The sequence below is a fragment of the Hemicordylus capensis genome, chromosome 14 (genome assembly GCF_027244095.1).
Source record: "Hemicordylus capensis ecotype Gifberg chromosome 14, rHemCap1.1.pri, whole genome shotgun sequence".
NCBI classification, from domain to species: domain Eukaryota; kingdom Metazoa; phylum Chordata; class Lepidosauria; order Squamata; family Cordylidae; genus Hemicordylus; species Hemicordylus capensis.
The window spans coordinates 18,490,582-18,506,619 of record NC_069670.1 but is presented as its reverse complement, the minus strand read 5'-3'; the positions used below and the strand labels follow the sequence as shown (position 1 = coordinate 18,506,619).

Here is a 16,038-nt window from a genome sequence, read left to right as displayed (position 1 = left end):
GCATACAGAAGGTTCCCAGTTCCCTCCCTGGCAGCATCTCCAAGATAGGGCTGAGAGAGACTCCTGCCTGCAACCTTGGAGAAGCCGCTGCCAGTCTGTGTAGACAATACTGAGCTAGATGGACCAATGGTCTGACTCAGGAGAAGTATAAATTCAGACCATGTGAGTGACAAAATGTGCCAGTATTAAACAGATCCAGTCCGAGAGCCTTAATTATTTTAGCATCTTTGTATCCCTTCTCTAGGGAGACCAGGGCATATAGAGTTACTCCATTTCGTCTTCACAGCAGTATTGCAAGGTAGGCTAGGCTGAAAGATGATTATCGCTGTAATTATTTTTGTAGTGCAATAAAGATAATTATTATTTCACTGTGAAATGGAATTCATGGTGCAATGGAATCTGGGCCTGTGTGTGGTGTTGTTGTTGTTGTTGTTATTTATTTCTTGTTTACACAGTCAGACAGGTGTTATTGACTGGCTTGTTTTATCCAGACATCGAGTCCTTCCCAAGGACCTGGGATGGCTGAATTTTATCATCAATACTGGTGGTGGTGGTGGTGGTTGTAGTAATTATTATTATTATTATTTCGATTTCTATACCGCCCTTCCAAAAATGGCTCAGGGCGGTTTACAAAGAGAGATAACAAACAAATAAGATGACTCCCTGTCCCCAAAAGGCTCACAATCTAAAAAGAAACTTTAGATAGACACCAGCAACAGTCACTGGAGGTACTGTGCTGGGAGTGGATAGGGCCAGTTACTCTCCCCCTGCTAAATAAAGAGAATCATCACGGTAAAAGGTGCCTCTTTGCCCAGTTAGCAGGGGTGTTGCATTTATAGTCCACATTTCTGCCTTGACCCATGCACCCAAGGTGGTTTACAATATGAAGAACAAATAAACAGGTTGCAGGATCTTGGAAAAGCAATGGCATCAAATTAATAATTTTTTTTTTTTTTTAAAGGAAAAGCAATGGCATCGATCCGACACCCTCTCTGCTATACCAGGAACTGGTAGAAGGTGGATCAGCTAGTGGACTAAAGGGATGTGCACGAACCGGTCCGGAGGCCATTCTAAAGGCCTCCGAACCGGTTCGAAGGCGGCACTGGCTCGAAGGTTCGACGCCAGGATGGTGGTGCCTCTATAAGGGTGGGGGAGGGTGCACTTACCCCTCCCGCCGCTTTCCCCCCACCGGCGCTCCGTTTTTAGCAAAATCCATGGGGCGGCAGCGTACCTCCCAGCCGCCCCTTCCCCTGTTCTTGGCCAGAAGTATTGCCTGTGCGTGCGTGCGCCCACTGCGCACGCAATGGGTACACGTGCAGGCGATACTTCCAGCCAAGAACAGGGGAAAGGGCGGCAGGGAGGTACGCTGCCGCCCCATGGATTTCGCTAAAAATGGAGTGCCGGCAGGGGGAAAGCGCACTCTTCCCCCACCCTTAAAGAGGCACTCAGACACACCCGGCATCGAACCACACCTCTGCGGTTCCGTGCACATCTCTAGTGGACTATCGGGGCAGCCCTTTTCTAAGACAAGATGAGTCCGTTGCCTCAGGCGGCAGAATATTGGGGCACCAGCAGGGTGGCAAAGAGTCTCCAGCTGTGGCCCTCAGAGCAGCTCTTTGGAAGCAATCTGGCCCTTGCAGACTTCCCAGAGGAGAGCTGGTCTTGCGGTAGCAAGCATGACTTGTTCCCTTAGCTAAGCAGGGTCCGCCCTGACTGCATATGAAAGAAGACTAGAAGTGTGAGCACTGGAAGATGTCCCCCCCCCCTTAGAGGATGGAGCCACTCTGGGAAGAGCATCTAGGTTCCCAGTTCCCTCCCTGGCTTCTCCAGGATAGGGCTAAGAGAGAGTCCTGCCTGCAACCTTGGAGAAGGTCTGTGAAGACAATACTGAGCTAGATGGACCAATGGTCTGACTCAGTATATGGCAGCTGCCTATGTTCCCAAGGAGCACCTCTCTTCACCCTCCTAAGTTTTCAAGGAAGAGGCTGTCGGCAATCTCCCTTTCTCCCTGCCCTCCATGCATTTTCTATAGCTTGCAGGGCTGTTTTGAAAAGGGGCTGGCCCCCATCAAGACATGGGGCAAGGCAGCATTTGGTGCCTCGCTATACCCTGGGCCACCCACTGCTGTAGACTACAAGCCAGTTACTGCTGGGCCAGCCAAGGGCTGCTGGGCTTCCTGCCAAGGACACTGGGCTCAGTGGACTTTTGCCTGATCCTCCGAGGCGGCTCTCAAGTTGTTAAGAGTTGCAAACTCAGGGTCATTTAACACAGATTAATGACGCCTTAACTGGTCAGATATCCTGAGTCTGCACTCTTGGCTTTGCAAATTTAAAACGTGTCGGTGGAGTGCACAGCTTCTAGGGAACGGGAAAAGAGGAGACTCCAGTCAGCACATGCCGGTTCGATCACTTGCTGAGGAGTGATGACGGGGTGGGGGTGGGGGGGGGGGGGGGCGCTTGCTTTCACGCCCCACTTGTGGGCTTTCCCAGAGGCATCTGGTTTGCCACTGTGGTAAGCAGGATGCGTGACTAGGGGGATCTTTGGGTCTGAACCAACTAGACAGGGCTCTCCTTATGTTCTTATTAGCCATGATAGGAATGGAACTTCCATGTGTGGAGACACTCTACCTCTGAATAGCAGCTGCTAGGGTTGGCAATAACAGGGGCGGGCTGTTGCGTTCTTGCCCTGCCTGTGGGCTTCCCAGAGGCCACTGGTTGGCTACCGCAGAATGCCAGACTAGCTGGAATTTTTGACCTATTACAGCAGGACCTTTCTTGTGCACAATACATTCCCAGAGGAGGGGAAATTATTGAAAAATACAGAGGTTGTTTATAAAGTAAAAACAGAGGCTCCTTCCTTCCTTCCCTCCTTCCAATCTAGCGTGTGCTAGCCATGATAGATAAATGGAACCTCCAGTGCAAAGGCAGTCTACCTCAAAATAATTGTTGCTGGGGAACAAATAAGAAGGGTGGTGGCCTTCCTTCCCTGCTTGCGGGCTTCTCAGAGGCATTTGATTGGCCCCTGTGGGAAGCAGGATGCTGCAGTAGGCCAGGGCTTGACAAATCCCAGGCGCTTAGGAGCCACGCCAGCTAGAAATTTAACCGTGGCGCCTAGACTAGGATATCCCGAGGTGAAATTGTTAAATACAAACTTTATTTGTCCTAGGCAGCCCTGTTTCTGTCCTGTGCTACTTGGGATGAAGAGAAGCCCATTTACACACCCACCCCAAAGAGGTCCATCGTGAAGACCTGTAATTTGGCTGAGGGTCCATTGTCTGGCTCCTAAATTTCGGGCCTGGCTTCTATCTAGATTCAAAGGAAACTGGCCACGGGCTTAATGAGATGGACCTTTGGTTTTGATCTTGCGTGCAGTAAGTGCTCTCAGCCCTGCGAGGGATCTGCATCCAGCACTGGGGGAGACAAACAGAGGGGCGGGCAAGTTGAGCTAGGGGGAGAAATGGTCTCCCCTTCCCTGTAAACGCCCTCCTGGGCCTTTTGTGTTTGGGGACCACTATACAGAAAGACTCCCACGTGGCCAAGTTGTGACTGATGTCCACATGGGCAGCGCCTGGTGTGTACAGAGTTTGGGTGCCAGTCAGCACCACTGCTAGAGGGTCTCCCCGCCCTGCCCCAAAGGATTCATCCACACGGCTAGCCACGGACATTCAGCTTCGTCTTTCGGCACTTGGGGGCCTACCTGCAGCCTACGCAGCACACGCACGTCCTGCTTGCCCATTGGGGCCGACTTTCAAAAGTTCTGGCCGCGGCTCCTAATGGGCTTTGCTCTCCCCCGAATGCAAAACTTCAAAGAGACGTCTTCTCTGAAGCTGGTGACCCTCTCCTGCCCTGCCCCCCCCCGTCCCCTGGAGATTTGCTGGTGGGTGTGGGGGGGGGAGAAAAAGGGAATCTAGGTTTCTTTCTCGCCCCAGGCATCTCAAGCGGTGGTCTCCATGACAACACGGCAGCTCCCCCAACCCCAGCAGCTCATTGTGAGGTGCTGGGAAGAGGCAGGCATGGGCGATTTAATTCCCACGGCTCCCGAGGATCATGTCCCTTTCCCTCCCTGCCGGCCCGCCAGGGTTATTAAGAGCAGCCTCCCTGGACTGGACGGAGCAGAGAAAGTTTGACCTTTCCCCCTTCACACCCCTAAGGGAAATTCGGGACGAAAGCTCGCTGCTGCCCTCTGGTGACAGAAATGGGACATGGCGGCAGCCTCGCTTCGCCTCTGTGAGGTTGGCCTGGTCCTCCAAGGAGTGTTGTAGATGGCTTCCTCTTGACATCAAAATGATGTTCCTCCGCATTCCTGTCACACTCGAAAACACTTCGGGATGTGGCAAGCAGTGTTCCCTGCAGGAGGAATTCCCGGATGCTGTGGACTACAACTCCCACAATCCCCTGCAAAAGACCATTGCAGCTGGGGATGCTGGGAGTTGTAGTCAACAACATCTGGGACTCCCTCTTACAGGGAACACTGGTTGCAAGGTTTCTAGGAAGGGAACGCCCTCAAAGCGGTTGCCAACTCAGGATCCCCAGAGGTGTTTGGATGGCAACTCCCGTCACCTTCCGCCACAATGGCCAAAGACTGTCGTGACTGGAGACGATGGGTGTTGTACTCCAACCACAGCCAGAGAGGTTGGCCACGTCCCTGGAGGGGGTCTCTCTCAACTACTTCGCTTGCAGATGCCAGCAGCTGAATTGGGGCTCTCTGTCTGCATAGCCGCTGTACTACAAGTCCTCCGTCTAGCTTGGGGGCCACTCAGGACTGAACCCCCTCCCTCAGGCAGGTGGCCGAAATGGAGCCTGCATGTTTAGCGGCAGTCTACCGCCCAGAACCCATTATTTATTTTCATTTCTTTAATTTCTATCCTGCCCGACTCCAAAGGCTCTAGGTGGTTCCCATTTAGAGAAACGGAGAAGGACTGCTCCCTTAAGTAAACTCCAGCGATGTTTCTGCCCACATCTATGGGCAGCCACACTCCAAGAAGAAGTCAATGGCACCCTAGAGGGCAGATGCGGGAGGACCTCTGACTCCCCCAGCTTTCTTCCCCTCGCCTTTTGTGGAGAGTCAGGCGGGAGGGAGACGCCACCAGAGGATCCTGCCGGCTAAGCCCCACGGCTTGAGTCCTCCTGCTGCTGACCACTAAGTGTCCTGAACTATTTAATTGATGGATTGATTAATCAATTAAGAGCCAGGCAAGAAGTTCCCTACGTGTCAGCTCTGATCAGGTTGCGTGCTCTCTCTCTCCCTCTCCCTCTCCCCACCCCCAGGAAAACCATGTGAGAGCGCCACTCTTCCAAGGGCAGGGTGGACAGTGCGGGCTTCCGCTCAATAGCCCCTCATTGTGTCCATCTGACGCTCATGAGAGGAAGAGGGAAGCGCTGTTTCCCTTTTCCAGGGATCCACAAATCTGGGCTTAGCTCAGTCGCCAGCGATTCTTTGTGGTCGCCGCCAATCCCCTCTCTCCCCCCAGATCCTTTTCGGGCACAGGGGCTAGGTGAGAAAGGGGTCTTCTGTCCTTTGCCCTGGGGTACGGAGAGGGTGAGAAACAGGGGGAGCCCCCTCCGACTGCTCGGAAAGGATTCCTGCCGTCTCTTCCCTTCTCAAAAGCGGTCCTGGGCACGAGACCTCTGGGGAGGAGATCTGTGTGGTGCTGGGCGTCCTGCTCGCTAGAAGGCTGGGGGGCACGAGCCACTGGCCAGTGGATTTGGAGGTGCCTGCCCTTTTCCACGGAGAGATCAGTGAGCAGCAGAGGGAATGGGCTGCGCTGCTTGGGAAAGAGCCTTCCAGGAAGAGACACGCTCCGTCCACCAGCCGTCTTCCGAAGCAAGGCGGCTCCGGAGTGCCCGCTTGGGCCGCCGCAATGGCCACATCCCAGCTGTGTGCCTCGCGCGGGCACACGCTCGCACACAAGGCACGCCAACAGGCGCCGCTCACACTCCTCGGAGACTCCTCCTGGGTTCCCTCCGCATTCCTTTTTCTTTCATTAGCGCAAAGACCTTGAGCCAGCGAAGGATATTTTTAGACAATTAGCTGTGTTGGTTGAACCAATTAACAGGTGAGGCGAGAATAATCTGTTTCGGGGATCCAAAGGCGGGAGGGGGGCTGCAGAGAGGAGAGCTGCGGGGAGAGCGGCCTCCTTGCCAGAGCTCTGCAAGATACAGGTTTGGTTCGCACGTGTATGTCCCGGGACCTGGTCGGAGGATGCACCATACAGCTAAGGACAGGGGCGGCTCTTTGATGAGGCACGGTGACATGGTGGCCTCAGGTGGCAGATTATTGAGGCACCAGCAAGGTGGCAAGATGCCGCCCACTGCTACCAGCTCTTCAGGACCAATCAGACCCTTGCAAGGAGCGTCTCCCCTCACCCTCCTTACAAAGCTTGCAAGAAGCACAAGGAGAGAAGAGGAGGCTGCTGGCAACCCTCCCACCCCCCGTGCCACTTTCAAAGCTTGCAGGGGTCGGTGTTGAAAGGGAGCTGGCCCCCACCAGGATCGTGGAGCAAGGTAACATTTGGGGCCTCACCTCAGTACCTTGGGCCACCCCTGGCTAAGGAGGCTGGGTTCTAGGTAGGGGTGTGCATGGACCAATTTGATTGTAAACCGATCTGCTGCGAACCGGGCTGGTTCGAGTAGTTCGAATGCAAATGTATTTGAGTCAGTTCAACCGAACCGGTTTGTCTACCTGTGGTTCGGTCCAAATTTGGTTCAAATTCAGATCAAACTGTACCAACTGGTCCATGCACACCCCTACCACTAGGTGTGTAGAGAGGAGATGGCTGGGAACAACCTCATGGATGCCAACTTCAATTCCATGGTGGAAGAATGGTGGAATATAAATTAGGGTTGTGACTTGTATGTGTGAAGGAAGGATTATCAGTCATCACAGACAGGCCTGGCTCACACAGTTGTTCAAATCTAGGTTTAATGTGGGTTACCAGCATTAGCATCATTGTGTGAATCCACACCAAGGTGAAAATCTGAGATTCATCTCAGACCACAAACCACCTTGGTGTGGTTTCACAGAATCATGCTAACGTCAATAACCCATGTTAAACCTAGATTCAAATGAGTGTAAGAACCAGGACACAGAACTTTCAGGTTACTTTGCTACAAATGGTTTAAAATATAGTCTGTTGACCTGCTAGTCACCAAGCCTCGATTCAAATCCATTAATGTATTTCTCTACCTTGGGGAACTGGCAGCCAAAAATGTTAACCAGCACTTCGCTGAGAAGCATTTACGTTTCAGGTGTTACTCACTGAATTGCATTTCAGTCCTACTTGTAATCCATCACATTAACTCGAAATGGCATTACATAGGAAAGCGGCCTTGTACTCAGACCCGTGGTCCATCTAGCTCAGGATTGTCTACCCTGACTGGCAGCAGCTGTCCAAGGTTCCAGTCCAGACAGGAGTCCTTCTCAGCCCTACCTAGAGATGCTGTCAGGGATTCAACCGGCTGGCATTTGTGAGGTTCCCAAGTGATCACCCATCCATGCACTGACCAGACAGAGACCTGCTTAGCAGAAGCAAAGTGGCAGCTTCAGGTACCTCCCAGCCATTACCTTTTTCATGTGTAACGCGGTCTATGCACACAGAAATCAAGTGGTTTCAGCCACCTTTCAAGGTCAAGCATACATGGTGTAGGGGTTAGAGTGCTGGACTGTGACTGCGGAGACCCAAGTTTGAATCCCCATTCATCCACTGGGTGATTCTGGGCCAGTCCGTTTATCTCTCAGCCTAACCTACCTCCCAAGGTGGTTGTGAGGATAAATATGTACACTGCTTTGGTCTCCTTGGAATAAATAAAAATACCCCCATCTCAGGCTTCATTCAACCCCTCAGGGGCGTAACTATAATAGGGCAAGGGGAGACCATTGTCTTGGGGCTCCCTGCCTTGCGGGGGGCAGAGACATGTCTCCCCCCACCCAACACCCGCCCAAGCTTCCTTGACTATTTTTTAAAAAAAATTTAGAGGAAGGCAGTGACGGTGGGGGGCATTTTAAAATTTTGTCTCTGGGCCCACTCCAACCTTGTTACGCCCCTGCAACCTCTAATTCTAAACCTGTGATGTATTGTGTTGGGTTCTGTTCCAATCCAAGCTCAAAGAGGGCTTTCATCAAACGGTTGAGAACCAAACCACTGAATTCAACCAGTACCTTTTTTTAATCCCACGATTTTCACCCAAGACATCCTCTTCCTGCCCGTTCCGAAGAAGTGAAGTCTCCACTGCCACAGAGTCGCTTGTCATAAGCTGCAAAGTAAGAAACAAGCAAGACTAATGAATGCAATAACAGCAGCTTAAAATAAAGTATATTTTATTAAAAGCAATAACGTCTCCTCTCCTCAGGGGATGCATCTAGTGGTTGCTGTTGGATGGGCAATAACAGATCGACAGGCCGGGCAGGGTGGCCTCTAGAGCCATTTGTGGAGGAGAGGTTAGCCCCTCTCCACACAACTATCCGAGGGAACACTCGTTTAGTTATATATAATTAGAGATATGCTTATGGAACCTGCCTCTACCAGATTCTCTGACCCAGATTTTGAGGTTCTGTGGGGATATTTCCTGGAGCAGAACTCAAAATGCTGATATCCGTTATTATTCTGGACAAACAGTTGCGGCATCTTGAAAGGCAGGTGGTGGGATTCTTCTTGCTCCCTTTTTGTTTGTTTGCGATAAACAACACACCGAAAGCAAATTTAAAAAATGAACGGTCCCCACTAAAAGGCACCCTAGTCTTTATGATATTTTTGTTATCTTTGCAAGCTCAATGGTACAATTGCAGAATATAAAATACATGGAAATGGTGGTTTCTTTAATTAGTGGGGTTTTTAAAAAAAGGAAGGCTTGTTCACCCGACCGTCCCACTTTGAGAGTTGTGCACATTTCCAGTTTTTGGTCATGTGTGAGTTAAAAGCTGGGTCAGAGGAGGGGAAATTGATGGTGTGGAGGGCAGGCGGAGGCTCCTATGGTGTTTCCTCCTACCTTAGTTATATGCTCCGTAAAAGCTATAGGATGACATTGTCGGAGTCCACGTCAGCCCATTTAATGGTTGGGTGCCTAATGGTTGGGTGAACAAACCCACGATTTATTTCCCCATTTAGGCCATGTGTGCAAAACCCAAACCCATTTCGGAATCCAAAAGTCCTTCCGAACCAGAATTTAATCAAAGGCACATCAGAATCTTGGAATCATTACAGAGAGGAACGGAGCATGTCCATTCACGCCATATAGTCACTGTCAAGGCCGTGGGCTTCCCCTCCCTGAAGCTGGAGCACACAGCTTGCCAAACCCCGGAGGAGGAGGAGGGATGAAAGGTAACATGGTTTCCTCCTCCCTTCCTCTATCATATATTAGGTTAATGATTTAATTGGTTTATACTATGAACTGCCTACAGACTTTTTGTATGGGGCGGTATATAAATGTACTAATAAATAAATAAATAAATTTTATTTAAATAAAATTAAATAAAACAATATGTGGGATATTCAGTTCCAGCCACCTAATGGCACAGTGGAGAATTAACTTGCCTTGGGTGTAAGAGGTTGCCGGTTCGAATCCCCGCAGAATATGGGAAACACCTATATTGGGCAGCAGCGATATAGGAAGATGCTGAAAGGCATCATCTCATACTGCGAAGGAGTTGGCAATGGTCAACCCCTCCTGTATTCTACCCAAGACAACCACCGGGCTCTGTGGTCGCCAGCCTGGAGTTGAGACCGACTCGATGGCACAAGTTTACCTTAACTTTAATATCTGGTGTGTTCAGACTCATTTAATCTGTTGCCTCATTGGTTAGCCGGTGTGATGTTGTAGCGGTCAGAATGTTGGAGTAGGACCAGGGAAACAGTAGCTATGAAACTCATTGGGCGACTCTGAGCCAGTTCATTCAGTTCTCAGTCTAACCTACCTCACAGGGTTGTTGTGAGCATAAATGTAACCATGTACACCCCTCTCAGCTCCTTGGAGGAAGAGCGGGATATACAGTAAATGTAGTAAGTAAGCAGGTTTACTGCTTCAGTTGTAATATCAATGTTGAACTTTTGATCAGTTTCATTGCTTTGCAATCACCAACAACTTTTGGCAAAGTCACTTTGCACACTGATTTTTGCAGAAAAGCAGGGTACAAATTTATTGGTAGGCGTATTCTTCTGAAAAAATGGCTTGTGGGGCAAGAATGCAAACAGGGGACGTTTTAATCCTGTTGAAAGGCAGAGGTGCAGATCTACCCCTACCCCACAAGTGTTTGAAAAGTCCCCCCCCCTTAAACTAAACTCCCCCACCACCAAACCTAAATCTGTCCTCAAATTATGTGAGGAGTTGCTCCTCAAGATTTCCCTGTGTTCCCATCGCTGTGAAAGGGCTTGGGTCTCAAGCCTGCCGCCCGAAATGGAGCAGTGCTGCAGCCATCCTGCAGGGGGCAGTAGCAGCATTAGTGGAACCAATAGGAATGCACAACCAATTCAATGTGCAAAGTCCCGAGGCCAGGTGAGGGGGACGAGAAGGCATCTCTGTATACCAGGGCTGCAGAACTCTGGCCCTCCTGCTCAGTGGGACTACAGCTCCCACCGCCTCCAGCTGCAACGGCCAGTAGCAAGGCATGATGGGAGTTGTAGTCCAACCTCTGCAGGAGAACCAGAGTTGGGCAAATCCAGCTGCAACAGCCAGTAGCAAGGCATGATGGGAGTTGTAGTCCAACCTCTGCAGGAGAGCCAGAGTTGGGCAAATCCAGCTGCAACGGCCAGTAGCAAGGCATGATGGGAGTTGTAGTCCAACCTCTGCAGGAGAGCCAGAGTTGGGCAAATCGGGTGGTTTATTAAGGCGTTGAAGACCGGGGAACCAGATGAAGAGCTTTGTCAGCTTGTGAGGCCCTCTGGCCGAACTGGCTATAATCAAAACCACCTTGTGAGATGCTGCAGCACAGCTGTGGTTCTTCCTTCCCTCTGTGTAGGGAGAACGCCTGCAATGCGAACACGGCCCCAGAACACGGTCCGTTCCTGCCATTCTCGCTCCAGGGACTGGTGCTCAAACAGCACAAGAAATGTGTCGGCTTTTGGCTCGGGGGACCTGAGACCTTGCTACATGCAGTAGAGCAGTTCGTCCGCAGCCGGCCTTGGCAGTCAAACACATGTCACAACCCTTCATGCTGCGCGGCATCATCATCCCTGCAAATGTATTTGCCCTCAGAAGAGGCAGCTGCAGGAAGGCGGTGAGGGAGGCAGCTAAACATGTGTGCATGGGAGAGAAAGTGGGGAACTTCTAAGAAGCTGGTTTTGAGGAATGTTCCAGTAGGGAGGGGGCGGAAATCTACTGCATTTTCCTCCCTTACCCAAGATACACTTTCCCTAATATTTTCAAAGTGGATTTCTTGGTAGCGATCATGAGTTTTCCCCCACCACAGCTTTGCTACACGTAGCAAATCAGTTCATATGGGGGCACTTTTTACAGCGACGACATCAGGATGGCGACAGAAGTTTGCCCTGCTAACTGAGCAAAGAGGCACCTTTTTAGAGTAGTGATTCTCTTTCTTGAGCAGGGGGAGAGCAGCTGGCCCTCTCCATCCCCAGCACAGCCTCCCTTCAGTGGCTGTTGCTGGTGTCTATCTTATGTTTCTTTTTTAGATTGTGAGCCCTTTGGGGACAGGGAGCCATCTTTTATTTTCTATTTCTCTATGTAAACCGCTTTGGAAACTCTTGATGAAAAGTGGTATATAAATGTTCAGAGTAGTAGAAGGTGCCATTTATACAGCCCATGGCATTATTCAGCTTGGCTCCTGGCGATTTTCAGTTACTGCACATCTTTAAAAGTCGCCCTTTGGAGCGGTGCTCAAAACGGCTTAACTTTAGACCAGGGTTTCTTAACCTTGGGCCCCCAGATGTTGATGGACTACAACTCCCAGAATCCCCAGCCACAAGCTGGACATGGCTGCGGATTCTGGGAGTCGTAGTCCATCAACATCTGGGGGCCCAAGGTTAAGAAACCCTGCTTTAGACACTTCCTGCTGCAGTCAAGCTGCCCTTCTGGGAAATCTACATGCCTCTGGTTCGGCAGTGGGTGGAGGGTGGACTACAACATTTCCCCCTCCCTTACCCGAGATAAATGTCCCTTCATCTTTTTAATGTTATTGTTAAGTCATAGCATTTTAGAGTGGGAAGCGACCTTGAAGATATATATTCTAATCCAGGCTCCTGCTCAGTGCGGGAATCTGCTACAAGATCTCGAAAGGATCATGGGATTTTTCCAACCCCACCCCACCCCCAGATAACTCCTAGTGACTTAGAGATCTGAAGTTTGGTGCTCTGAAGCATTCACAGAAATGTCTGAAAATAGGGTGGCTCCAAAAGAGACTCCCAATAGGCCATGTATTCCCCCCTTAGTAAGAAAGATGGGATTTGATACAGCACAGAGGCCAAGACAGACGTCCTCTGGATAGCCAGAAGAGGGGCTTTCGTACCCTCCTATTCAGGATGTGTGACCTTTTTACCTACAGATGGTTGAGGCATCTCCACTCCACCTCAAAAGCTGAAACGTGATAGGAGTCGAGCCCAAGGCAGATTACTAGAGACATCTGGAAAGGGGACGTTTTATATCTATCATTCAAAGGCCAAAATGTAACGTTTACCTCCCATCCGGTGTTTCAGCCCAGTGCACTGAAGTGCAGGGGAAGGAAGCAGAGGCGGGAACTGTGCTGCCCCTCACCATGTCTGAACTGGATTGGAGGGTGGAGCCTCTTTTCGTAACAGGCAGGAATACACATCTATTGGCAACCTGAAACAAAATCACGGGTGTGTTATATATTGGCAAAAACCTTCGCTGTATCCTGTTCTCCCCTTTACGCTCATGCATATCCACACACCATTTATTCATTCATTCTCACAGTCTGACTTCCTAAAACAGAGGAGGCCTTTCTCCTCACCCCATCCCCTCGGATCCTGACAGCTTTGCCTCCATTTCTGAGCAGACGAGATTTCCTTAAGCTATTCCCATGCACCTTGGCAGCTGAGTTGGTAGCATGGACCATGCCATGTTGGAGCACAGATGGGGAATGCCGCCCTGGAATGTGCCAAATGAATGAATGAATGAAAATCCCTGCAGGTTAAAAAAAGAAACCTAGTTCATCAAGCAGAGATGTGCTTATTTCCTGGCAGTCCAACTTTCTACATGCAAGGGGTTCTTTCCCATGCAGGGAAGTATTCAATCATGAAATGTTCCACATGGCAGCTGAAGTGGTTCAGCCCACTCCAGGGCCTCATCCTGCTGTATGTTTAGACCAGGGCTGAGACCATAACTGGGAAGAGGGCTTCTTGCAGTCAGCTGATTAGAGATCCTGCAGTGCAGCTTTGACGGTGGGGAGTCCTGCATTTGTCATGTTTCCCTGATACTTTGGAGAGCAAAGTATTTATTGGCAATTATTATCAAAGTGTTTATTGGCAAAACATTGTACATCAGCAATGCACACCTTCCATGCTTTCATCCAGTACCTCATTCACCCCATATAATCATAGCCCTGGCCTAACCACTTGTTGGGGTTGCCAACTTTTACATCGGCCCTGCTCCTGTTCTTTAAAGAGGCAGCCATTAGCTGCAGATCACGCTCATGGCCGTGCTTTCAAAAAGGTCGGCCTCGTTTTCCCGCAGGCTGAGCTGTTGTTCAGAGCATAAGAGCATGGCCGGTGGGTTTTTCTGGCTAGTTGGCAACTCTGCCCATTATCCAAACCAGCTTTGACTTAGAAAAGAAAAAGATATATAGATGGTTTTCAGTATGCACAGTGTGTGTGTGTGTGTGTGTGTGTGTGTGTGTGTGAGAGAGAGAGAGAGAGAGGGGGGGGAGAGAGGATGGGGACTGTGGTCCAAGGACTTTCTAAATCAGACGTAGCTGCTACTCTTTTATGCAATATGCCCCCTTCCTCCCTCCCTCCCTTTGGATTTCTCTGCAGCAAACAATAGACTCCTCTTAATGGGCCCCACTGGGCAATAGATGGTTGCAGGCTCCTGGGAACTGGGGAGCTCTTCTGCATGTGGAACACCTCCTCCTCCAGTCCCCTGGATTGGGGCTGCCAGGCCCACGTGGGGCAAGGATGCAAAATGAGGACATACGTGCCGGGTGGGCAAGGACAGGAGCCCTCAGAGAGTGTATTATTCGTTTAATTATGGATTGTCCTTACACCGATTCTTTTGCAGAGCCCAGAGCGGCGTGTGGGTGAATTTAGCCAGAGGGAATGCAGAAAATGCAGCCCTGTGATGTTCTGAGCTCCCGCTGGCTGTGGGGTTTCAAGAGAGTGCTCCTGGCGCATTGGGACCCAGGCCACTGTGCATTTGGGGGGAGGCCATGGTCAACCCCTCCTGTACTCTACCAAAGAGAACCACAGGGCTCTGTGGGCTCCAGGAGTCGAAATCGACTTGATGGCCCACTTTACGTTTACCTTTAAGAGGTCAGTTTGCAAACAAATGGGCAGTGCTCATTCTTGGAAAAAAATGGGCCCCATCCAGCACTTCCCGAGGCTCATTTCATCATGGGGAAGTGGAGGGCATGAAGAATAATTTGTGGTAGGCTAGCTAGCTCTCTCCTTCCCAGGAGAGCCTCCAACTCGGCTGAGGTCCCCCAGGGCACCTCGTCCTTTCCAAAGTTAGCTACTGGTTTCAGTGAAATTGGCTGTTGCTTGGGAGGCCCCGTGGTGAGCATCCACTTTGCACGCCGCAGGTCCCAGGTTCAATCCCTGGCAGCATCTCCAGGTAGCACTGGGGAAGACTCCTGCGTGAAACCTCCGCGAGCTGCTGCCAGTCAGAGCAGACAGCACTGAGCTAGAGGGACTAAGGATCTGACTCGGCATAAGGCCGCTTCCTATGTTAGCAGAAAGCCGCTTCATATGAAACCAAGCAAGAACAGAATGCATCTTTATAGGGTGGAAAGTAGTTATGAGGAGACGGGAGGGGGCTGTCCTCTTGGAGGCCTGCCGTCCGGCTGTGCCGTGTCCAAAATCCCCTGCCCCTTTCCACCCACCCCCCACCAAACACACCCCCTTGCCTGATGCAAGAGCTTCTGCACAATAGAGGCCAGACCCTTCAGCAGCCTCAGAAGAAAGCAAAAGGGTGGCTAATGAAGAAACATATAAGAGAGCTCACTTCCCCCACCCCCCTGCCTCAACCTCTCTCTTCCTCGCCGCCGAGCGCTGGCTGGCATCAGAGGTTCATTTTTCCTCCCACTCGTCAAGCGCCGTAGGCATAACAGGGACCCCCGCCGCGCGCCGCGTTCTGTGAAAGCCCATCTGTGACAATCATAATAACAATCATAATGATATTTATACAGAGCCTTAATGTCTCCGAGCATCCTACAGAAAACCCATTCCGACGCAGCCGCGCGCCCTCGGCTCATTATGAGCAGCGCTTCGCGGCTCGCAGGGCCACGGCCCGCGCAGCTGCAGAAACGGAGACGCTAACGAACGCGCTCATTAGGCTGCTCCTGTTGCCGCACCACCCACATGACGGCCTGTCCTCTAAGGGCGGAGGGGAAGTGGGGAGAGGGGGAAGGAAGAGGCAGCAAAGGGACAGCAGGTTCAGATCTGACACTGGCGGCCCTTCTGTGAGGCGAGGCGGGGCGGGTGCCTCAGGCGGTGGATTGTTGAGGCAGCTGTGGGGTGGCAAAATGCCCTCTTCGTGCCCCCTGCTTTAGAAAAAAGGGGTTAGAGAGGGTGGAGGAGTGTGTGGAAATGGGACAGTTTTGGGGGCCCTGCCTCAAGTGCACAGAGGCCCTTGAGCCACCACTGGAGACAGGCAACATTCAATGTCACGACACAGCACTGAGGAGCGCTACAGTCAAAAGTGTCCTCTGCCCAAGAGGCCATCTAAAGTGACCCATTTGAGATAACAGAAAGGGACAGGTATGCAGTCTGGGAGTGCTTCTGGATCCAAACCTCTCCCTGGTGACCCAGGCTGAGGTGGCAGCCAGAGGTGCTTTCTATCAGCTTCAGCTGATACGCCAGCTGTGTCCGTTTCTTGAGATGAACCACCTCAGAACAGTGGTACATATGCTGGCAACCTC

The 16,038-nt window shown here is 51.1% G+C and overlaps 1 protein-coding gene across 6 annotated transcripts in view; it reads right to left on the bottom strand.

Annotated features, from left to right (window-relative positions):
- Nucleotides 1-16,038, bottom strand: part of KIRREL1 (kirre like nephrin family adhesion molecule 1) — a 196,595-nt gene that overhangs the window by 121,005 nt on the left and 59,552 nt on the right. For 4 of the 6 annotated variants that reach the window (XM_053277807.1, XM_053277808.1, XM_053277810.1 and 1 more), the window contains 2 exons: nt 12,622-12,767; nt 8,158-8,252 (listed from right to left, as the gene is read on the bottom strand). Coding sequence is in view for 2 of the 6 variants with exons in the window: in XM_053277804.1 (XP_053133779.1) it covers nt 3,697-3,735 (39 nt within the window). In the remaining 4 variants the exon portion in view is untranslated. Of the gene's footprint in view, nt 1-3,696; nt 3,900-8,157; nt 8,253-12,621; nt 12,768-16,038 lie in introns of those variants that run through there. The other 2 variants (XM_053277804.1, XM_053277805.1) reach the window with 2 other exon arrangements.